At 45.7% G+C, this 22,991-nt stretch overlaps 1 protein-coding gene across 7 annotated transcripts in view; it reads left to right on the top strand.

Annotated features, from left to right (window-relative positions):
- ALS2CL (ALS2 C-terminal like) overlaps positions 1–22,991 on the top strand; it is a 47,147-nt gene that overhangs the window by 7,736 nt on the left and 16,420 nt on the right. For 2 of the 7 annotated variants that reach the window (XM_030008826.2, XM_030008828.2), the window contains 10 exons: positions 11,474–11,582; positions 12,468–12,660; positions 14,494–14,559; positions 15,297–15,462; positions 15,912–16,040; positions 16,378–16,497; positions 18,298–18,374; positions 18,775–18,841; positions 19,540–19,736; positions 22,217–22,282. In XM_030008826.2, coding sequence (XP_029864686.1) covers positions 11,474–11,582; positions 12,468–12,660; positions 14,494–14,559; positions 15,297–15,462; positions 15,912–16,040; positions 16,378–16,497; positions 18,298–18,374; positions 18,775–18,841; positions 19,540–19,736; positions 22,217–22,282 — 1,190 coding nt within the window. Of the gene's footprint in view, positions 1–377; positions 853–1,081; positions 1,177–1,264; positions 1,422–1,700; positions 2,007–10,904; positions 11,076–11,473; positions 11,583–12,467; positions 12,661–14,493; positions 14,560–15,296; positions 15,463–15,911; positions 16,041–16,377; positions 16,498–18,297; positions 18,375–18,774; positions 18,842–19,539; positions 19,737–22,216; positions 22,283–22,991 lie in introns of those variants that run through there. The other 5 variants (XM_041122244.1, XM_030008827.2, XM_041122245.1 and 2 more) reach the window with 5 other exon arrangements.

Below are 22,991 nucleotides of genomic sequence, written 5' to 3'. Positions count from 1 at the left end.
ATCTGCTTTTTCTGGTGTGGAGAGCGAGTGCATGGTGGCAGCTGCTGCTTTGACAAAACGCTTGTGGGGATTTGCTGGAATTGGGGATCAGCTGGAAAAATGCTTTCGTGCTTTCGGGGGGTGGCTGTGCTCCAGTAGATGGGCTGGGGAGGACTCTGGGTCCTCCTGATAGATGGACTTGGGGATTTGGGGTTTGGTTTTAGGTTTTTTTTAGAAGGAGGGGAAATAGTTACTGCTGGCCGAGGTGTAGCAGAGGACAGACTTTGCATGCATCGCGTGCGGGCTGTCACACGCTCTCAGCAGCAGGCTCTGAATAGCAGGAAACGTCCAGTTTCCCAGGGTTTCCGTCTGTGAGCTACAGTAAGCGCAGAAGTCGCACGAGGGGAGAGGCTGGCAGAACAAGGAAAAAAAACACAGGAGCTTCATTTGACAAACTGCTGTGGGAGTGCGCTCTAGGTGAAAAGGGATTAGAGCTGAGACACGCCGCTGTGCAAAGAAAAACACATCCTCTCCTTTTCCTTTTCAGTTTCCTGTATTTTAAGTTTCCCCCGACACACGAGCTGCAAGAGCATAGATCGCGAAATTTCTTGTCCTTCTAAAAAGGCAAATAACAAGCAATTGCTTTAGAAACCCTATTAGCACAGGTTTCGTAATTGTCTCTGTGGGTGTCTCATCTAATGAACAGGCCCAGATCTGTGTTTCAGCAAACGAGGCGGCTAGATGTGGGAGGGAGAGGTGGGAGGGGAGAGCGGCCGCTCTGGGAGCACCGAGTATTTCAGGACTTAGAACCTCGCAGGAGCTGCTGCCGTAGCATTTACCACGGGGGAATTTTAATTGGCTGCTTTATGCAAGGTACGTTGCTCTCTGCGCTGGTTATTTCTGGGGTTTGTGACCAGCGTTTGTTGGTTGGTTGTTTTCCCGTTGATCCAGAGCCTTGGTTTTTATGTTTAGCCATGTACTGTAGAAGGGGTGTAAGGTTTGCCTTAGCAGGCTGATTGGACTGTGCTGTGAGTAAACGTCCTGAGCCAGAGTAAAGTTTGGGAGCGTTTCCTACAGGTAGAAATTTTACCTGTGCAAGCGACCAAAGGGGTGGAGTACATTTTCCTTGAGTGTAAAACCCACTCGCGTGCACCCCTGTGCTTTATCTAGACAACACGCTGGCCTTGCGTAAAGAAGGTATGTTGTCTCTAAAGTATTTAATTCCCAGTCTGGTCTAGACTTGAGGCATTAAATCCTCTGCTTGCTCTCATCTTGTGTTTTCCAGAACGGGATGATGGAGAAGGCTGTGCACGCGCGGTCCCTCTCCTGCAGGCAGCTGCCTGATCCTGTGTGTGTTGGGGCTTGCTCCTGTTCCAAGGGAGGGATTTTCCCCCTGTGCCAGGCAAGCAGGCAGCCTCATCTGGCAACACAAGCCTGATGAAGTAAGGCTGGAAACCATGCATTCACGTTGGGGTTGCACGGCTTGCCTGGCAGAGTAAAGAAACCAATACCCAACTAATTAGTCAGGGTGAGAAAGGCTGATAAGCTCGCCTGGGTTTCTGCAAGGGAGGGAAGTGGTCAGAAGCTTGCAGGTGTCTTAGGTGATAAGTGAAAAGTCTGGGTCAAAGGCCCAATTATAGGGGAACAGTAAGACACTTAAGACTTTTAAAAAGTAACAAACAACTACGTGTTTAGAGCCAGAAGAGGAGGAGCTGCAGCTCACAGGAGGGACTGTTTTTAAACTTTAGCTTAGTTTAATTTGGACCTGAACCAAAGCTGTGTCTCTTTGTCTGTGGAAATTTCCTATGGCCTGGAAGCTTCCTAGACCTTGCAGCTGCTCCCTGAACTTGATAGTTTCATTACTGCCGCTGCAATGACTTCAATTCCCAATGAGCTGCAAGACAAGTTTTTTGAGGATCTGCAAGGAAACCAGGCAGAATTGTCTGTCAAGACCCTGCCTTCAGTTTAGAGCCTTGCCTTGCATTTTGGAGGCAAACAATATCAGCAAGTTCAAGAGGGATAAGATGATAAGATAAATTCAGTGGCAACAGGTCCATAGGCAGATACTAGGAAAAGGGTTGCACCCTTTGAGATCTCTAATGCAACAGTTGGTTGTTGGGGGAATACAAGAGGAATGGACCTCAGAAAGTGGAGAACAAGCATAAGCTTGGCCAAGTAACAGCTCTTACTCTTACTGCCAGACTAGCTAGACCACTAGCCTGGCCTGGTCGGGTATTGTTTACATTCCTGTTGAATTGGAAAGGGCTCATGCAAAGCACTTTGAACTCAACAAACAGGAAATTTCTTGTGAAAGAGTTTTGTCAGAGCTTTGACCAGCTCTTCAGGTCATCAAAAGACTTGGGTTTTGGCACTCAAAGCACCTCGGTGAACTGCGGTGTCTTGGAATGATGATCAGAGGTTAGGAAGCACCGGCGACTCTTTGCAGGTCTGTCCTGCCTTCAGTGGCTTGTAATTTGTCCTCCAAGAGCACCTGAAGGGTTTGATGAAACACTAGAAGCTTCCTACTACACTCAGTCTTTGGTAAAGGCCTTGGGCACTAGAGGAGAAAGGAGGAAAGATTTGGCAGTTCTTCAGTCAGGATTGTTGTTAATGTTCCTGGATTTGAGTGAGTTTAAGGAACCCAAACAGAAAGCAGAGAAAAGCTGGGTGCAGGGATTAAACTAATCCAAGCGAGTAATTTTTTTAATCCATTCCCATTCCTTTGTACGGACTTCAGCACTGCCCTGTTTCTGGCAGGTATTGGGGATGCTGCAAAGGGCCACGGCTTTGCAGGGGTCACTTGGTGGGGCAGATCTGGGAGGTTTTGTAAGTGGCGTTTTGTAGTGACATGTTGTTATCTTTTGGAGATTGCCTCTAGCTTAAGGAAACATCTGTGAGCTGGGAGGAGAGGCAAGTAGTGGTGTGTCAGAAGGCAGGGCAGCTAGAGGATGGATCCAGAGTCTCATTTGTGAATATTTGGTGGAGCCAGACATCTCAAAAGTGGCTATTGTCCCAGTTTTATCATGATTCTCTGTCTTCTATCACAGAGGAAGTGAAATCCCCTCTGGTCCTGCTCAAGTTCTGGAGGTGCTGAGTGGAGAGGATGGTTCAGGGGGATGACATCACTATACATTGAACTCCACATCATCTGTGAAGCAGTTCTGCTACCAGCTCTCCCATTGTCCCAAGGGACACTCCTCTGATATTGTTTGTGCCTCTGGGTTGGTTTCCAGGCTGTAATTCAGACTCTGATACTCGGGGTCTGACTCAAAACTGCTTCGATGTAGATGGTGGCACATATTCTAAACCCCAGATTTGTAGCACTCTGTCATTCTTCTTGCTTTTTGAGGCCGTGCTGAAATCCCATTTGCTTTGGAAAAGCAGAGTGGGCATATTGGGAGTATGAGGCCAAGGGAGAGGAGCTCCTGCTCCCAAAGCTGCTACCAGAGCTGTGACATAAAAATTGTCCCTGGCTATTATCTTCTGTCTTTCCCGTATTTTTACTCCAATGGAGAATTATTGAGTTCTCTCTTCTCATGATCTCCTTTCCTTTGCTGCCTCCAGACAACCTGTATTTGTTTCAGGTTTGGCTTGGAGTTTCATCCAGTAACCCCAAGTCATTCTGTGTTGCGTGTGAGTTGCTGGGTCACAATAGTTATGCTTCTGCATGCATAAGCTGCTTGTAAGTGATAACGATAATGATAATGGGAGCTACAAGGCCATGGGGGATTAAACCACTAAGTAAACATCATCTCACCTGTGAGCCCTTATCATACATGCCTTGCTATTTGCAAAGGCTGAATGACATCCTTAATTGTGGTGAGAGTGATCTTTAGCCTTAGTTGTCAACAAGTAAAGGGTCTTACTTGAGCTGTTAAATTCTGTAGCTAGTGGAGAGAGACCAGGTATGCCCAAAGGTACGCTCATCTCACTAAGGCTGGATTAAATTGACCTTCCTGTGTGCCTCTTTTTGGTTACAAAAGGTGTCTGGGATAGGTAGTTCAGCCTTCAGACACCCAGAAAGGGCAAATGGATTTTGTCCTTTGAAAGTCAACTAGAGGTTTATGGTTGTTTTTACTGGGCTCAGGAGTGAACTTCCTAAGGAAGGGACGTGAGCTTCCAGTTTGGGTTTGGGAAAGAAAGAAAAAAAGCTGGGTCAGATAAGGTTTGTGTAAAGCTTTTGCGTTCCCTGTTTTTGGAAAAAAAAAAAAAACAAACAAAAAAACAAAAAAACAAACACACTCCCCTCCCCCACACATAGCTTCCTGTTTTTCCTGTTTTTCTGTGTTACAAAGACAAAAGTTGGAGAAAAAAAAAAATTCTTCTTGGTCTGAAAAATCAATTAAGCAGCTTCAGTGTTTTCTGAGGAGAGTACTGAATGCTTGTTTGACCCTTTGTAAGCTCCTGGCTACACACTGCTATCATACATTTCCTGAGTTTTTAATGTCATCAATATTTTGACACCCTGGCATTGTCTCTTCTTTCAGTGTTTGAGGTCCTGCCATGCAGGTGACCAACAATTTTATGAGTGATGCATAAAATCAGCACTATCAAGCTAGGCTATCTCACCTCTCATAACGCAGAAGAACATGCCTGGAGAAGAACACCACAAAAACTGGAAAGGGTTGTAGTAATACTTCCTCCACATGTGCTCCTTGCCTCCTCAGGGACTTCCTGAGCTTCAGTTGATGCTTCTGTTTTTATTAGCTTTTAATTGATTTTTTCCTCCATGGACTCGTCCAGCTGCTTTTGAACGCATGTGTAATATTCTCATAGCAATGACAGACTCTTGTGGCAGTGAGTTCCATGGCTTAATTAGACGTGGTGAGGTCAAATGTGCTATTTGTCCTGAGCTGGCCCCATTGCTTGAGGGTAGAGGTGGTTGTGCTGTGCTCCAAATGTTTGCTGCCTGCCCTCATCTGTGCATGAACCTGGACCAACCGAAAGTCTGAGGGTCTTGTGTTCAGAGTCTTGATGGCTCTGTCCATTTTCTTGTGTTTTTAAATTATGCCTACCTACTTTCATTGCTGTCCTGCTCAGCAATTTCCCTGGTAAAGAAAATGTTGAACCAGACCCTGCCTAGTTCCTTCACATGGCTGGCATTGGCACACTCCCTGTATCCCATGCTAAAGCCTAATCCAAGTAACTGCTGCCTCTGTTCTTCTCTTCCTCCTTTTTATGCTGCTAAGGGCTGTCTTGGGATTCAGGGTTTTATTGTCTCTCTGCCCTGTTTATTCCCAATTACCTCTTAACTCACATGTTGTGTGTTTCTGTCTGCTTATGAGGTGGCTCCAGTAAGCTGAATGCTAATTCATCCTGAGTCATGACCATCTGAGGCTTGACAAGAGCGGAGTCTGAATGGCAGAATTTGCTCCAGCGTGTTGGTGTTGGTTAAACAAAGTCTGGAATTGTTTTTCCACATTACAGAATGGTCTTTGTGCCCGCCTGAATGCAGACTCTGCTAGAGCGTGACACGTGAGGGGGGATGTCGGTTGGAAACACAATTAGGATGCATGAGGAAACTTGGCCCCTAGAGAAAAGCAGCAAAGGTTGGGACAGAAAGAGGAGCAAATGTCTTGGCGTTGGCTACCAGAGTTTGCCCCCATGGCCTATGGAGCTCCTGAGTTTATGGACTCTGAGCTGGCAGTACTAATTGAATGAGGAGATCCCGCCCTGCTCGTCGGTATGTTTATGTGATGGTACATTAAACTATGCTGGGGAATGGATCCAGGTTAAAAAGTAATCTGGCAAAGAAGGCTAGGGTCCATGGTCCAAGCTCAAACAAATCTTTCCTCTCCCATCACACCCCTTAAGACCAACTCTTAATGCTAATACATTCTCCCCCCCCCCCAAAAAAAAACCAAACACCCAAACCCAACTATTTTTGATCACATTAATCATGATTATACTGATGTTGAGTTGACCAGGTGGAGGAAAGGTTAGGTCTGTGATCATTTTGGTTTAAGGTCTTAAGATTTATCTGTCACGTCACACACTGTGTTGTGATGTAAAGTGCTGGCCTGTATTGACTCAGCCTAACAACAAACTTTTAGTAAGTTTTTCTGATAACTTCTGAGGGAGAAACTCCCTACTGGCAGGTTTTGTGCAGAGCTGTATATTATTCTGCGCTGTAATGTGCATCCTTTAGAGCTATATGCTGCTTGGGGACAGACGTAATGCTCATGCAAAGGGTGAGTGAGGGTTAACAGCAAGGGAGGAATTCTGGGTATCTAGAAGACAGCCTGGCAAGAAGAGAGTTTTAAATTTCAAATGTTTTAAGCTGTATCCTGCTGCAAAATGGAGGGGCATTTACCAGTCCAAGTGTAAGTGCCATGCTCTATATTGCATTCTTAGATGGCTTTAGATGCTTTAGTTAGAAGCAACACCATTACTGGCATGAGAGAAAGTGACCTAGAGAGTGCAAAGCAATATCTGAGGAAGTTTCAAATTTACCCTGACAGAGAAGTATCTTTACTACCTCTTGGCTTCAATTAGGAACGCTTTTATTTACTTCTGAACTAGAGCTTGAATTAAAGCAGCTTTACCCCTGCCTCTGCAAAGATGATGGACTCATTTGACACGGGCTGTAGTAGGAAGGTACCTCTTCATCTGCATGGCGGCAATAACTTGACTGCCCCTCAAAGCGCAGGGAAAGGAAAACTTGGCCTGTTGGAGGACTGAATGGGATGGACCGGCCTCGTTTCTGAGGCAGTCGGTAGTAGAAAGATTATGAACTGCAAGGATGGATGAGATTGGAAGGGCTGCAAATGCCCTTTAGGATGGCTGATGCAGGGAAAGAGAAGAGTTTAAGGAGGGTAGGGGCTACAGCAAACATGGTTGTGGCATTTATATGCCACTTGGTTTAGTATTAAAATGCCCTAAGCGCTCCCTAAATCTGGCATAGATCATGACAGGTTTCTCCCATCTGAGAAGTGTTTTTGTTGACTGATAATCTTAACGTCAGCACAGAGGGGGATTCACAGGAGGAAGATGGAAAATGAATAGTCCTGTGGATGCCCAGTTTGTTCCGTAATGTACAGGAGCTGATAAGATTGTTTGACTGGACGTGTGTTTGCATGAGAAACTCTGTGTCACATCTGAAATCTACGGGGCTTTCCAGACATTTTCCTGGTGGAACAGCTGCCTCAGAGCTACAGACTCTGAAGTAGAAAGGGGTTCTATGCAAAGCTGACAATGAGGCTCAGCATTCCACTGAAATATCTCTTTGCTAGGTTTCCTATCTGTTCCACCCACCCTTCTGGCAATTTCCTGAAACTGGGTATAACAACCTGTTGTGGCTCCTCAAGACATGTATTTTCTTGCTGAAATGTGCATTTAGCAGCTTTGGACAGACCCTATTGAGGATGAATGTTCCTCCAGATGACCCAGGGTGCTCCCATCTATTGGACTCTCAGCAACCACTTAGGTTGGTATTAGCTGATGCGTCACCCTTTTTTCTGTCCTCGTTGTCATGCTCAGTGGACAGGCCAAGAGTGTGATGAGCCACAGAGATCCAGCAACTCCTACAGAAGTTGTTTCTCAAGGTCTTTTTTGTGTTTCTACGTGAATACTATTATGTGTCCCTTCCCTAATTACAGACCTGTGCTGTACAGTTTATTCTACCTTCATTTAAAGAGAATAAACAGATGTGTCTCATACTTTGGAAAATGTTCTCCTAGGGAGATCGCATTCCTCATGGGAGCCTGATGCAGGCTGGTGGCTGTTTTGTTTTGCCAGGGGAAGTCTCCATCCTCAAAGGCCGTAGACTTTCCAATTTTGCACATAAAACCAGATGCTGTCATGCAATGTGCAGCTAGCGGACCCTTCCTTGGAGGTGCACCTCCTTCAGTTGTGGCCATCAGGAGTTCACCAACTGCATGGTCTTGGACTCCCTAGCAGCAGAGCCATGCATGAAGAGCAGACTAAAGCCTTGTGAACTGGCTTCTGAGTGGCTCTGCTCACGCTTGCCTTGCCCTTCATGGAGCAAACACAGAATTACAAAACCACTGAGTCACGTGAAGGCTGTGTCCGAGCAGGGGGAGGACAGCATGTGACAGCCCCAGGATTCTGCTCAGTGCTCCCATCACCCAGCGGCACTGCAGTTTTGCATTTAGTTTTTCACACACGTGAACGCATAACGTGACCTCCGTGTACCCTTGGGCGGTCCCGATTGTTTCCTTTGCCCTCTGTGGCTGAGCCAGTGTTGGTTTTGTTCGCTAGATGACGAACTTCAAATCTTCTTTGCCTGACTGGGCTAGAATAAGTGTGCAAATGCTGTTGTCGCAGAACTGATGGGGAAAGCCTGGAAATGGTGGCTGAAACTCATGCTTGCCTTATTGGGTGATGTGATGTGATGTGGCAACTTAGGTCTTTCCGTGGTGCCGGAAGGGCTGTTTTGAAAGCTGTCTGGTGATGCTTGCCCATTCAGCAAATGATCCCTGACTGTCATGTTCAGGCAGAAAGTAGGCCACACATTTTCCCAGAAAGGGTGAGAACGTGACTGCTAAAAAGAAAAAAACCACCACCAAACCCAAACCAAAACACTGGGTTAAATCTGTGTCAGGTTATAATGGTAACGAGTATCCAAATGCTTCTGGTTTCTGCAGGGTTAGCTTGTGTGTCTCTACAGCGTTGTTGCTGCAGGGGTTTCTCAAGGACCGTTGAGATGCTTTGGGGTCATCTCCATAAGGTCTGGGCTCAGGTCTTCATGGATAATAGACCCTCAATGAACCAGGATTGCAGATGGACAGGAGGCAGAGTGTGGGACCAGCTGATGGTTGGATGCTGCATCCAGATCAGTGGGTCCACCTTGGTCATACATAGTTCTTCTTTCAGGTGACCATTACAGAAGGAACTGAATAACACTTAGGCTGGGGCGGTGATGTTCCCGTGGTGTTATGCATGTGCTCTTCAGCTGTGAGGAGGCTCCTCGGGCTTCTCCTGCCTCTGCTCATGGACTGTCATGGTCCTGTGGAGCAAAGCTGTGGGTATCTGCACCCTTGGTTTGAGTCATTCAGTTTACATTAAGCTGTCTGTATGTTAATGAATGGGTAGATTCTCTGGTTGTTTTGGTAAGCGTTTGGGGAAGACTTTCTGAGTTTGGCATCTAGCATCCACTCTTTTTGTTTTGCACAGGATAAAACATTTTCTTGCAGAAGTAAATAAGGACCAGGTGGAGACACCCTCTCATATCAGATCCATTTGAAATGATGGCATCGTCTTCCCTCCTTTCCCCAAAATAGACAAAATAGGCTGGATTAAAAAATATAATTAAATAAAATCCACCAGACTGTTACTTAGTGAGCCTAATACAACCCCACTGACTACCTGCTGCTCTGTTGAAGCATTTGAAAATGAAATGCTGTCACACATTCAGCCTGATTCTACTCACTGATTAAGCAAGCTGCTTATGCTTTGAAATTTCTAACAAGCTTGAGTGCTCTCTAGGACCTCTGAGAAACAACTTTATCTCTGTGTCTACAAGACGGGGGATTAAGTGGTGGCAAAAAATAAACTTTTAGTCCTGTCCTCTTGGTGCTCTAGGGCGAGAGCTGGCTGGCCGCTGTTTTCTTTTGCTTTTTTCCTGGCTCAGTTGCCTTCACTGGGAGGGGCCAGGAGGAGTTTGGATTCCAGCTTTTTGACCTCTGCATGCCTAGAGCTTTCCTCTGGGACAAAAAATAGCCTTATGGTCGTACAGATCTTGATGTATGAAAACTTGCAAACTAATGAGATTATGGAATTTTTTAATGTTTCCCATTCTTCAGACAAATGAAATTTAAGAGGCAGTGGTTACTAAGGAGAAAACATTGTCATTCATCTGTGCAGTCACTTCAGTTGTGTCTGGATCCAAACAACCACTTAAAACCAGGCCAGCTAACCATTCAAACTGCAAAATGTCCCTTGTTCTATGACACCATTTCAGCCCCAGCTTCAGGATGACCTGGAAAGGGAGTTCCTAAGCAGAGTTTGGTGACTTTAGGGAGCTCAAGCTCTTACTTAGCAAGGAATCCACCCACGTGTGAAACTTAAAAATGAGACCTTCCCACCTAGCTTAGTCACCCCACCCGGCTGACCTTTTTACAGTCCACGCTGAGATGCTCGAGGTATTTCTTCCCACAAAATATAAAGTAGGGTTAGGCTTCTATGTCTGACTTCCTGACATCTCAACACAAGGAGAATCAATCTCACCTATTGTTTTTAGCAATCACGGTAGACATTCAGGACGTCTTAGAGTATGCCACCAGCAGATAGCCGCAGTTCAGCTCTTCCTGGAAACAGTGCGAAGACTCTAGTTATGTCTCCATTAGTAAATAAATTAGGTCTAGCCCCGCAGCCAAGTGGTTATTGCATAACCTCTACATAGCTAATTTCTCCTTACCTCCCAAAGCAGCATGACTATGTGCAAGCTACCCATTTCAAATGGTCCCTGGACCATACCTGAGAGCTGTCTGGGAGACGGGCTAGTTGGCATGCATCAAAACTATGCCTAAGTCTCTGTCACCAATTTAGCAATGTAAATCTTTGCAGCATATATCCTCATTTGCTTGCTATTGTGAATGTAGCTTTTGAGCGTGCACTAAAACCAGGCTAAGGATAAATGTGGACAGACCATATGCAGTCCCTTGAGTTTGCTGTTTAGCTTCACAAAGTTAAAAGAATCTCAGAGTTTTGTATTTTTATCACCATTAGTAATATCAGCTGATGCTGCCCATAGTATCTTCACCACCCGGCCTTTTTCCAGAGCAGTCTCTTATGATGTGCTATTAGCTGGCTGTGTTCGCTTCCTCTGATACGTTTCTTTCAGGAGGTAAGGCTGGGAAGGAGGAAGCTACAGAAGTTTGCTCACGTGGGTTTGCTGCCTTTTTTTTTTTTTTTTTTAAGTGCTGCCCACTTCCATGTTAGGCAAGCTTTCCTTATTGACGCAGCGGTTGTGACAAATAACCAGCAGTGCAGTGTCCTACTCGGAAAGGAGTAACATCAGACCTCTGTTCTTCTGGAAGGTTGGATGTTTGGGCATGGATCGCACGGCTCTGCAGCTCCGTACAATAGCTTTTAATGCCAAAAGGTGCAGACTGAGGCATCCGGGCAGAAAACTGGTGAGAGATACGGGAAGATATGCTCTGCTTCATCCTGTGCTGCCTTGTACTTCATGGATTTTCTTCTAGGAGAACGAATCTGGCACTAAGCAGGTTTAACATATTAAGAAGTTTAGGGGCTTTCCAGTCATGTGGAAGAGGCATCGTGGCCCACCCGAGAAGATCTTCAATTTGGGGCATCAGGAAAATGGCCTGTAGCCTTGGTGGTCTTCTGTGACACCAGCTCACGTTGAGCTATTGGGTTTCTGTTTCCTCTTCTAACATTTTCAGATGCTTTTTAGGCACAGCAGTCACACCTGTGTGTGCTGTCAAGAGCAGGAAAGGCAACGAGCACTGAAGCTTTGGTAGATGGACGCTCTTGCAAGGGAGTTTATGTGTGCCTTCTGTGTTGTGTCCAGGACATGTGCGCAGCTGAAGCAACTGCATCTCTGCTCCAAGTGGAGGAAACCTTCTCAGCATGCCTGGCACGGATAGATGCCCTCATCCTCAAGCCTCTGCTCCAGGCAGGTAGGTCAGAGAAGACTATTTTTTCATCTGTAGTTCTAGCTTTGAGTCACTGGCACACCTGTGAAGGGATTTATAATTGAAACTCCGTGGCTGCGGACTTGCTGGAGGCTGGTTTGCTGGAGTAAGTGGTATGTAGAGATGTTTCATTTAAGACAGTGAGCTCTTAAGGATGCCTATGGCCTTTCATTCAACCTAGGACTGTGGTTCCTGGTTTTAGAGGTTAATCCAGATTCTAACCAGTATCAGCCTGTACACCCACTCCAAGGCTTGTTTCCAGCATGGTGCATGGAAATCCAAAATGCATCTCACACATTCTCAACCCCTAAACCATGCCCATTCTGCCTCCCTGCTCTTGGTCCGTGGTCATGCCCGACTTTGAAGGTAAAACTTGTGGGTGCAGGTTCTGAGCTGGCAGTAAATCAGAGCAGCTCCACTGGAATAACAAATCCATATAAATATTCACAAGCCTGTCTGGCCAAAAGTGGTGCGACTGGATTAGGCCCATAGGCTGGTTCCCTCTCACGTCACCGCCTTTTTGCTCTAGCCTCCAAGGAGACTGGGAACAGCCCTTCGGGCCAGGGGCAGAAAAATTTCCTCCGGCACTCGTGTCTGAGCTGGGGCTGAGCCTCGCAGGCTGCCCTGACCACATGGCCCACAAGAATGGGAAAGCCAAAGCCTTAGCATGGATAGCTCGTGCAATTACTCACAGGGACACAACCCTAAATAATCATCATCTCCTTCCTCCCTGGCATTGTTTTCCTATATAAATGTATGTGCTTTATGCTAAAAAATTGGGCTGAGTATTAGATATTGGCTATGTTTTCCACAAGATTTCTTGGAATCGAGGCTTTCTGATAGTGTTTTTCCCCCGTCTTTTCCTCAAAGAGCCTAGTGACCAGAAGGGAAAGGAGAACTTTAAGCTCTTCCTGCTCCTGAATGATCTATTTCAAGCTCTCTGGAACCTCACAGAAGAAAATTACCGGATACTGAAACAAAAATGCAGCACCTCTGAGTCATTCTGCATCCAGGACATTTATACTGTCTGGAAAGGAGACCTGTTTCTAAGCCTCTACATCCGGTAAGTACAGAAGCATTTTGGAGTAGCCTAAGGGACCAAATTTATCAACTAACGGGTAGGTTGGTGCAATTAATTTGTGCATTTAATTTGTTCAGCCCTGTCCGCTAGTGTTCAGTCATTAGGTCAGGGAAGTGATTGCATTCAGCACTCACAAGTGCTACAGAATGTAGTGTGTTTGCAGACAGCATCATAAGTAGCCTTTTTTGTAGCTTGTGAGTATGCTTGTAAGAGGCAGAATATTTTCGTGCAATTATAGGGTTTTTTTAAATGCATCTTAAAAATGCGAAGAGGACAGGAGTAGAATTTGTGCCTGGGTAATTTATGAGAGCGAAGCTTGAGCTGTCATCAGGAACAGAAAGACGTGCACAAGTAGGTTTAAAGGACTCATAGGGATGAAGAGAGAAGATGTCACTAGACAGTTCATATTATGTGTTTGTGCCACATTTTTATGCTTTTGGCAAGGGATATGATAGCAAGTGATGGATGTACCCTGATGTGAAAAACATACTGCCCCACTGCTGTTTCTATAATTAATTACATCTGCTCCTCATCTGTCTGCAACGCAAAATAAAATGTTTACCGAAAGCACTGTAGCGTGTGTAACCTGTGCGTTGATGTCCTAGCATGAAAAATGGTTTATGGACACGTGAGATGACCTAAAGATCAGAATGTTCAAGCCCTCCTTCATCACATTGGCCATAAATGTGGCCAAGCCTTTGCCAGATGGGCTTGTACCGTCTGTGCAGTTTGGTCCCCATGCAGGAACGGGAGATGGGCACAGTGGCTCCTGGACATTGCTGTTCATCTAGCCTTGGTTTTGGTGGTTTGTATGCCTGTGGAGGTAGGAGGAAGGAAGGACTACTTTTTGTTTGTTTTTACTTGGACAGCATCATTCTAGAAAGTGATGAACAACAAGCTTTGCCTTTATGTGAATGGGGTTTGGAGCAGTGCATGTTGTTCATTTGGGAATTGATTCTGTGAATTAAAACTGGCTTGCCTTAAAAAGGCATATAAAAGATGAAAACTTGGGCTGAGGTTTCAGATGACACAAAGGAGAAGTTTATCTTAAGATCTAATTTCCTCTCATTTTGAAATTAAACCCTGTTTTTGTTGGGCGTCATGCAAAAAAAGGAGCTGGTTCCTACCCACCTCTGCTGACTCACTCTGTGCAGTCCTGATCCTACAACGTCTCATGCTTATTGGAGTGATACAGGAGGAAGCAAAACCACTCTTCAGGGGCCTGAAAATCAGCAGTAAATACATGTCCCTGAAAGATGTAATAAATGATAATTAGTCTGGACGTTATACATGACTTAGCTGAAAACAGGACTGGAAGAAAGCGTGGTATTTGCTGACAAAATATGGCTCGATCTCCCTCTAGTGTGAGATGAGATGCATTGGTGTGGGACACCTTGACTTGAATTTACTGTCAATAATACAGACCTGATACTTTTACTTCGACCAGCAGAAATTCATACATCCAAAGCTGCTATCTTAAGCTCAGCCTTTGCAGATTTGCTTTCCAGGACAGTTGCGCAAGTTTACTTCTGCTTATGCTAAATGCCAGCATGATTTATACTTCCTGTAACGACGTTAGTGCAGAAGTCGACAAGACAGTTAAACCAAGGAGCTGGCAAAGGGGACAAAAGGGGAGCGAGCCAAGGTGAGAGACACAATAACTGCATCTCTCTCTGCCTCCTTTGGAAAGGTGGACCTGACATGACATTTTCAAATGAGCTTCTTCCCTTTATCACTTAAACCTAGTAGCTAATGTGCATCTCTAACTCAGCTTGTGCTTGTGTGCGTTCATTTTTTTTTTTTTCTTGCCAACAGATATTTCGTCACTTTTGCAAACTACGTTGTAGTCCACGGCTTCGAACACGCCACAAAGAGCAAAAGGTCAGTGGGCTGAAAAATGCTTTTTGAAAGGGCTGATAGGAACACAGCGCTATTGTATGGGTTAAGACTCTAAACCGGAGTGAGCAGCACCGAGCACTGCACGTCACAGTGATCTCTGTTTCACAGTCCAGCTGCCTCTCCTCTGAACTGGCCATACTGGCTGCTCCTGCCATCTTCTGAGATCATGGCAGCAGCCGTTGAAAGGTTTCCTCTACAGATCTCTCTCCATCTCTTTCTAGCCATGCACAACTCCCGTTGTAGGAGAGGAAGACTGTAGATTTGGAATTTGGGAGTTCAGGCAAGGGGTGGGACCTGAGAAAGGATGATGTTGGAATCTGGCAGGAAATTTCCACCGCCTGTCCCAGATGTTGTCAGAGTCTCATGGAAACAGCAAATGAAAGCATGAGCACTAGACCTGAGCAGATTCACAGCCACTTCAAGTCACCTCCTCGGTGTGCAAACCATCGTGAAAGTCACGCTATATTCTGGGTCTCTGTGGGTGTGGTTCCTATTTGCACAGACTGCTGGGCCGGAGGCAGGACGGATGGAGCTCGTTTGCCTCATTGCCTTATTTCTGTGTGTTTGGTTGTGCAAATATATTTGTTATCTCTTGCTCTTTCAAGTCTTTCTATACCCTCTCGGGGAGTGAGGTAGCATATAAAGTTTGGAAGGCAAAGGAGTGGCAATTTGCGGAAAAACTAATTAATGAACTTTTGTCTTAATCCACCATCTTGCAGTGAAGCCTGGAAGGACCACAAGGCAGTGCTGAAACAATTCCTTACAGACTTCACCTCTGAGACCTCCATGTCACTGGCCTTATACACTGTTCTTCACAAACCTATCCGAGATCATATTGAGCAGTATATACTGCTCCTTACCAAGCTGCAGGAGGTTCTCAAAGAGGTGGGAATCTTTATGTGATGCTACTTGGCTGGCTTATGCTAACACCTTGTGCAGGGCTTGTGGGACTTTGTGGTGGTGTCAGTGAATCCAAAGCAGACTGGAAGGAAAATGATTTCCAGTGGACAGCTGGGGTGGTAGTAACCAGCACCAGTGGAGTGCAGCCCACCTGAAGGTCTCAAAGCAACAAACGGTCCAGCACAGTATGAGCTACTCATCGTATTGAGAAGCTGCAAAGGGTCAAGTAACTGGCTTAAGGTTGCACACTGCTGCTGGTGGCAGAGGCAACGCTAGATTTGGGAAGCTTGCCTTGGAAGTGGGGTTGGAGGGTTAATTCTCATTTGCCCTTGGATTCAGAACTGCTGAGGCTTTTCTGCAGCTGTAGCCCAGAGAGTAGATGTCCCGCACAGCCATACCTAAAGCGCTGCTCAAGCCCTGCCTTCTTTTATCAGGGCTCTGAAAAGACTGTGGTTACCAGCGCCATCAAGGAATATGTGAAGCTGCAGTCTTTCATCAGCCAAGTCCTGGATGAAGCTTGTTTTACCAAGTCCTTATGGAAGTCCTTGGGCTACAAATTCACAGTGAGTCGTGGATGTAGAAAGTGGTTTTATGGGGAGCTCTTGTGGACATCTTAAACTTCTACTTACCCATGGAGGAAATTTAATATGGATTAAGAATTTGAGGGTTGGTTTAAAGCCAACAAAGCAGGGCAGTGTGAAAGCCTTGGAGAAACCTTATGGTCACTGGGCACTTTAGAATTTGAGTGCTATGTCCAGTTCTGCGGTCACTGTCAGCTTGTGCCATGAGTCAGATGGCCTCTGCAGGAACTGTTGGCTTGAGTTGTGTGTCCTTTCCCAAATCCTTATGTTTCCTGATGCTTTTGGTCCTCCATCGTGACCTCTGTGGTTCCCTCTGCAGGACATGCTCTGTGTACCCGAAAGGAGGCTGCTGGAAGATAGCAAAAATCTTCCCATCTCTGCCAGCACAAATCGATCAGACCGGATCTTGCTCTTTGATGATGTCCTTGTGCTAATTCAGGTGAGTCTGCAGTCTTTCAGAGGGACTGGAAGGGCAGCGCAGATAAGTGACAGTAAAATTCAGGTTCCTTTGATGTTGAAAACACAGCAGAGCTTGGCTTTTGGCAAAACCTTGTCTCGGATCCATGCACCTGTGTTTTGCACTGGAGAATAAAAGAAAGCCTAATGAAGAAGGGATAGAGGAGCATCCATATGACTTTTCCCCCAGTAAATGTGTACTATCCAACCACCACAGGCACCGTTCTAGCAACCCAAGCCCATGCCTGCATGTGAATCCCTTGATTTGTGTCCTTGCTTATTCAAAGGGGGCCTGATGGGTCAAAGTTATTATACTGTAAGCACTCATGCATAGGACTAAATATGGTTGACTCTGCTAGTGGCATGGGAGCAGAAGTTGCAGGTGTTCTTGGGGCTATTTCAGGGATTTGGGGCCTGGGTGTGGGGCAGACAGGGAGTGTCTACAGCCATGGATAGCTAGATGAATAATATGTGTTCAAAGCTGTTCTGCAGCATGTCAACTAAGTCCAGCTTGGCTTGCTCTGACTGACAGCACCTTTAATCTAGCTGGGCTCTCTTCATGTGCACCTCTCTCTGCTTGCTCTTTAGTCATGTGCCAGCCCCTCAGGTGTCCAAACACATGACTGCCTTGTGAGCTGATGCATCTTACGGGCTCTTCCAAACACGAGCCTTTGTGATAACGTTGGGCAGTCCTACTCGGCGCCCAGGGTCTAGGCCTGAGGAAATAGGGTGGTGATTATCTCATCCAACTTTACGTTGTCGATTTCTTAGCACTGTAGTGATCTCGCTGTGAGCAAGTGGCCCCAGGCTCCCTTTATAGTCAGGGGAGAGGAACATGCGCTGTCTGGGTGTGGTTCAGCTGACCCATTTTAGATGCCAAAATTAGGATGAGTTGAATCATGTCTTTGACTCCATTCACTGGGATGAGAGCGCAGGGTAGCTGGCTCACACAGAGATACATACGTTGTAGACATCTCTGTTCAGTCAACGGTTCCCACCCACTATGTCTCATCTGCTGCTATGACTGTTACTGAGGCTTCGGGAGATATAACTGGACTGGGATTGAACTGGTTAGCTGGGGCTGCTAGCAGAGTTCTGCTGACGAGGGCTCTGGTGCTGGGAATCTGAACGTCCCTCCCTTCCCTGTTCCCCCAAATCTGGTAGGTACATCAGTGATTAATCGTGGTGAACTCCACGGTGCCGGTACCTAACCTTGGCCAACTACATCCTTACCGAGAGCAGCTTTGTAGTCTGGGCATCTGGACTTTAGACAGGGAAGGGAGATATCATATTAAATGCAGTCTTTACCTAGTATTTCAGCCACTTTAGCTTCTTCTGTTTGGTGTGCTATTGATCAAAATAGTGACTTCTTAAATGTTGTACTGTGGGTCACTATTGGCTGTGCCATCTGGAGTCCAAATCCTAGATATATCATAAGGAAAACTGGGGCATACTGGGTGTCAGGGATGATTTGGGAGTGTTGTCATGTGATAGGGAAGAAACTAGTGTAGAGATAAGTGCCGTCTCAGAAGGTCTGTTACTGTTAGTTGTAGCCATGGCATTATGGAACACCACTTATAAGTGTTAAACTGAGAACTTTCTTCCTTCTACGTTTCCTCAGTCTCCAAGGTCTGTCATCATAGTGTGGGATAGATGTGTGGACCACAAGAGAGGGAATTTACAGTGCTGCCAGTCTTGCTCTGCTGTTCAATGGATTGACAGAGCAGGGGCAAAGTGTGATGTTTACATCAATAACAGGAACATCTTCTGCCTTTTGTTCCAGGGAAACAGCTTTCAGAGTTTTGATCTAAAGCTTGTGTGGGTAGACGAAAACTGCAGGGAGAAATCAGCTCCAGGAATGTAAGTGAAAAATTTCCACTTGGAGGTAAAAAAATAAAATAAGTGTTCAACTTGATTGTGAAACTGAGAAAATGATTCAAAACTTTGTCTCATCTCCTTTCCACCCAGTGGGATTGGTTCTGGGCTATGGGTGGTTGCAGCACCTCTCAGATGGGATCACAGCACTTTGGACTTGCATTGCTTGTCTTTGCTGATGTACTGAAATCAAGCAATAATAAAATGGTTTTGGCTCTAGACCTAGAGAACGAAGTGATGAGTTGACTAGTTGAGTACCTCCTGAGAAGGAAAAACTGACTGCAAAAGCACTATTAGCTTCTGAAGAGGAATGGGAAGAGCAGGAACTGCTGTTTGACTGAGAAATGTGTTTTTCATAGTCTCTGTAATGTCTTTTGCTTCATAGGTACGGACTCCGCATTATAACCCCGGAAGAAACATTCTTTCTCTTTGCCAAAGACCCGCAGATGAAGGTTAGCAGTGGGCAGGGTGTTTCTGTTCCACCTGAAATACTGTGCACCAAGTTCTGAAATAGGGGAATGGCACAGAGGGGATGGCAGCTCTGTAGTGGAGGCAAAACCTGGACTAGAGAGTGGAAGTTGAAATCCCATTAAGCATCAGGATTTTAGCTTCAGTGGGATCTTCACCTGCGTAAATGCAGCTGAGGCCTTTCCTCTGTGATTTTTGCCGTTTTCTTATGTTTTTGAAAGCAGAATACTAAGAAGTGTGGGGTTTGTTGGTTCCTCCCCCCAACCCCATGGAGACAATACTGTGTTAGGTGGCTAGGGGTTGCTTAGACAGTTGACGGTAGATGAAAATTATCCGGGTGCTGGAAGTGGTCTGTCCTGGGCAGTAGCGTGTGCTGCAGAGCTTGGCACAGTACAGTCCCATCAGCATGGTCCTGTGCCAAGGCCAATTAGTGGTGGTGAGTGTCAGGCTTAAATGACATGGAAGTGTTGTGCATTGGTGCAGTATCCAACGTGCGGGACCCAAGATAAGATCTCCTGTTGGTGCTGTAGATGGGCCATAACTCACCAGCCCAGCCAGCTGAATGGCACAGAATTGATGGGAACCCAACAGCTTCTTGCTGCTTCTCCTGAAGTATCTCTTGTTGGGATCTACTATGCTTTTTTCACTCATTAGTCCGGCACTCCTCTTCCTCTGCCCCCAGGCTGTTTGGCAGTGGAAGCTGAACCAGGCTGTCCGCCAGGCACTGAATGGGAAGCGAGATTTCCCATTGTGGGGCAAGACTGGTGAAGGCACCGAGCCCCCGTCCTGCCGCTTCTTCACCTATGTCTTCAGGCTGGAGGGCAAGTTCAAGAGCGCATCCTACGAGGGCGAGTGGCACTGGGGAAAGCCACATGGCAAGTAAGGAGCCTTTTTTGCCCCTTTCCTACGCAAGAACGTGCAAGGATAGCCCTGCTGTCTTTGTGTAGCACTGCCTGGGTCCAGTGGAGGCACAGGTGGAGGTATCGATGTCACAGAGTGGCTGTGGACATGGGGCGATCCATCCCACGCTGAGGGCCTGGACCACAGACTCTGGGCTGGCGATCTCCCAGCGTGTGCCAGCCTCTCTGGTTCCTACCTCACTTGTTTCCAGAGGGAAATCTGGTATTGAGGACAGATTCAGGGGGCAGTTGGGACAGATTTGCTTGATTTCAGGGCTTAGTCAAAGTATGAGTCCTGACACGTGACCTATTGTATTGTAGATATCTTGCTAGTGATACTGGTTTATGCAGTAAATTGTAGAGGCTGCCCCTAATAATGTGGTAATGATCACATTGAAGGCACTGCGCTGACTTATACCCGTAATTAGGACTTAGACTTGAGCTAATGTTTATTTTCAAGTTCTCAGCCTGAGGCATAAAATCTTGTCATTGTGATGACAAAAAAACCCAATAAAAAGCCTTTGCTTGTGAATGAAAGAAAAGTTTTTTCCTGTGCTATCAAAATCTATTTTAACATCCAAACTATTATCAAAGGAGTTTAAAAAAAAATAAATACAAAAGAGGCTCAAATGCATTTCTTGGGAACATGAGAACTGTTCACTAAATTCAGCTGAAGGTTAAGAGTGAGCTGTGCCAAAAGGGAATGGTCTGTAAATCAAGGGTTAAATGGTCCCAGCCAAAATCTCTTTGACGCAGGATAGAGCACAGTCTCTGTTTTTGTGAAGAAACACGAAATATGACCAACTTCCTCAGACACCAAAACAGGCTGATTTGGAAGTTTTATACTTCCTGAGTTTTACACCCTATGTTTACAGTTGCTATTGATGCAAAAAGGATGTAGAGACTTGGTTTGAAAGAGCCTTAAAATAATGAGAATATCCCCAAATCAAAAGCTTAATCCTGAATCTGCTGTGGGAGAGATTGTGCCTTGCCCCAGAATGGCATTAAATAGGTGTTTAGAGTAAAGCTATGCCTGAGGCAGTCCTTTACATCATCCCCACCTTCTCCAGCACCTGCACTCCTAACAGAGATCTGAAAACCACTGTGTGCAGACACAGAGGAACAAGCACCTCCCCTCACTCTTTGTCTCCTCCTGTCTTAGGGCTGGAGAAATGAGATTAATAAAGACCTCTGCTGCTTCAGATTAAGTAACTCGACTAAGGCATCCCAGGAAATTTGTGGCAGAACTAAGTGACTTCAGGTGCTTTTAGTACCTGGGCTTTTAATTGCTTAATTACTAGGCTTTCCTTCCCACTCCTGAAATTGCTCTTCTATGTGACTTGCCACTAATACAAGGTTATAGGACAGCAAAGCTGGCACTGATGGCTTGCCCACCTCTGAGGGAGAGGCTGGCATGGCAAAGCGCATGAGCAGAAAGCTGCAGCAGTGTGAATCAGGGCTCTTTTGCAAAAACGTCTGCGTTCTTCACTGTTCTGTCCCAGTACTCCTGATGACCTGGTGTGGGGGAAGGAGATACTCTTACTGAGAAGTAGCTTCAACCATCCCCATGGGCAGAGCAGGCATTCTCTCTGGCTTGCTCTTCTTTGCTAGCATTCACACGAGCAAAGCAAAAGGAGATGTATTTTAAATCCACTTAAAATTAATCTGACCACTTCCCTGTAAATACCAGAAAAAGAGCCTGTCTCATGTAGGTGTTTAAAACAACAAGCACGGTGAAAGTCAAACAAATGCGTCATGGTTTTGGTAGTGCACCATCTTCTATTGTCTCTGGTTGGGGAATTTGTGGGCAGCTGGCTGTGTCTGCGATGATAAAAGAATTAAAACGGTGAGTGGGTGTGGGTGGAGTGGGAGACTGGGAGGGAGGGAAATGCATTCACAACTGGGCATGGCCGTGCAGTAATTTGACCATCGCATTGACTGTTCCGGTCTCATTTTGCATTGTTACCTCGTGTAATCATTGCTACAACCCCCCCGCAAAACAGATGGAAAGATATGATCCCTTTAGGCCAGTGCTTGTCTCTTTTGTTTTCATAGTGCCTGGCACAATGAAGTTCTGGACCGTGGTGTCATTATGTTGTCTATGGGGATGTGCCATGCTGGAACTTCAGCAGGCTTAATCACATGCTGTGCTGCAATTACAAAAGAATCATGTGCAAGGTCCTAAATGGATGACCCAGCAACTCTACAAAATGCTTTTGAGATTAGGGAATTTGGAAGAGGATTCTTCCCACTCATTCCAGGCCATGAAAACATTATGGTATTAAACCCTTACAGTGCAAACCCGAGTCCCAGAGGTGCCTGGAGAAGAACTTCTGTGTCTCTGTCGCCTGAGGAAATGTTTTGATGTTACCCATTTCTAGGTTGTGCCTCGATACCTTCTGTTGCAGCTGTGAATGTTGCTGGTGATCTCCCTTGTGTAATGTTTGCTTCAAATTGCAGGGGGACACTGAAGTGGCGTGATGGACGCAACCATGTTGGAGATTTCAAAGAGGGCTTGGAGCATGGGTAAGCCTTGACAAACAGGGCATTTCTTGCTTTCAAATACACTAAGAAATGGTTCCTTCCAGAGGTACAGGGACACTGGCGTCTTTTTGGGGGACTCTACTTACTGTTACGGCCCAATTCATCTGACCTACTTTAAACCCCCAGCTTAAGCTTGAGTATATTGTAACCTAGAGTGAGTGGACTGACAATGACTAGAATAAAAGAAGTGTGGGCAGATGACCAGTTCAGATGCAGACATTTCCATCCAGCTGGATGAATCTGACCCCTGAACTCTAAATCTAGGTGAATTTATTCATATGAAATGCCTTGAAAAAGCTACTTTTAGATATCTTCAAAAACCTCTTAAATGAGGAGTTTTCAGGGGAAAGAAACCATACTATGGAATTCAAACATTATTTTTCTAAAATTTTTTGAAAGTAAGACTTTTAGTTTTCTCATTTCGACATGAGTTCCAGAATAGGTTAGATTTTTAAAGGGAAAAAATATCTCAAATACTTCATGACAGTATTAAGAAAACATTTTGTTTGGACCGAAGCAATTGCTTTGGTAGTCTAACTCAGCCCCTAAACTGGGGAAAGGGTAGAGAGGGGAAAAAACCAACACCACTGAGAGCAGCTATGTAGAAGCAGCAACAAGAAACTGTGAGTGCAGCTCACAAGGAGATCTGCTCTTCCTTGGGCCAAGTCTGTTGACAACTGGAAATAGTGTC

This window comes from Aquila chrysaetos, chromosome 3 (assembly GCF_900496995.4).
Source record: "Aquila chrysaetos chrysaetos chromosome 3, bAquChr1.4, whole genome shotgun sequence".
NCBI classification, from domain to species: Eukaryota; Metazoa; Chordata; class Aves; order Accipitriformes; family Accipitridae; genus Aquila; species Aquila chrysaetos.
The sequence above is the reverse complement of the archived record's forward strand: the minus strand, read 5'-3'. Positions and strand labels throughout refer to the sequence as shown.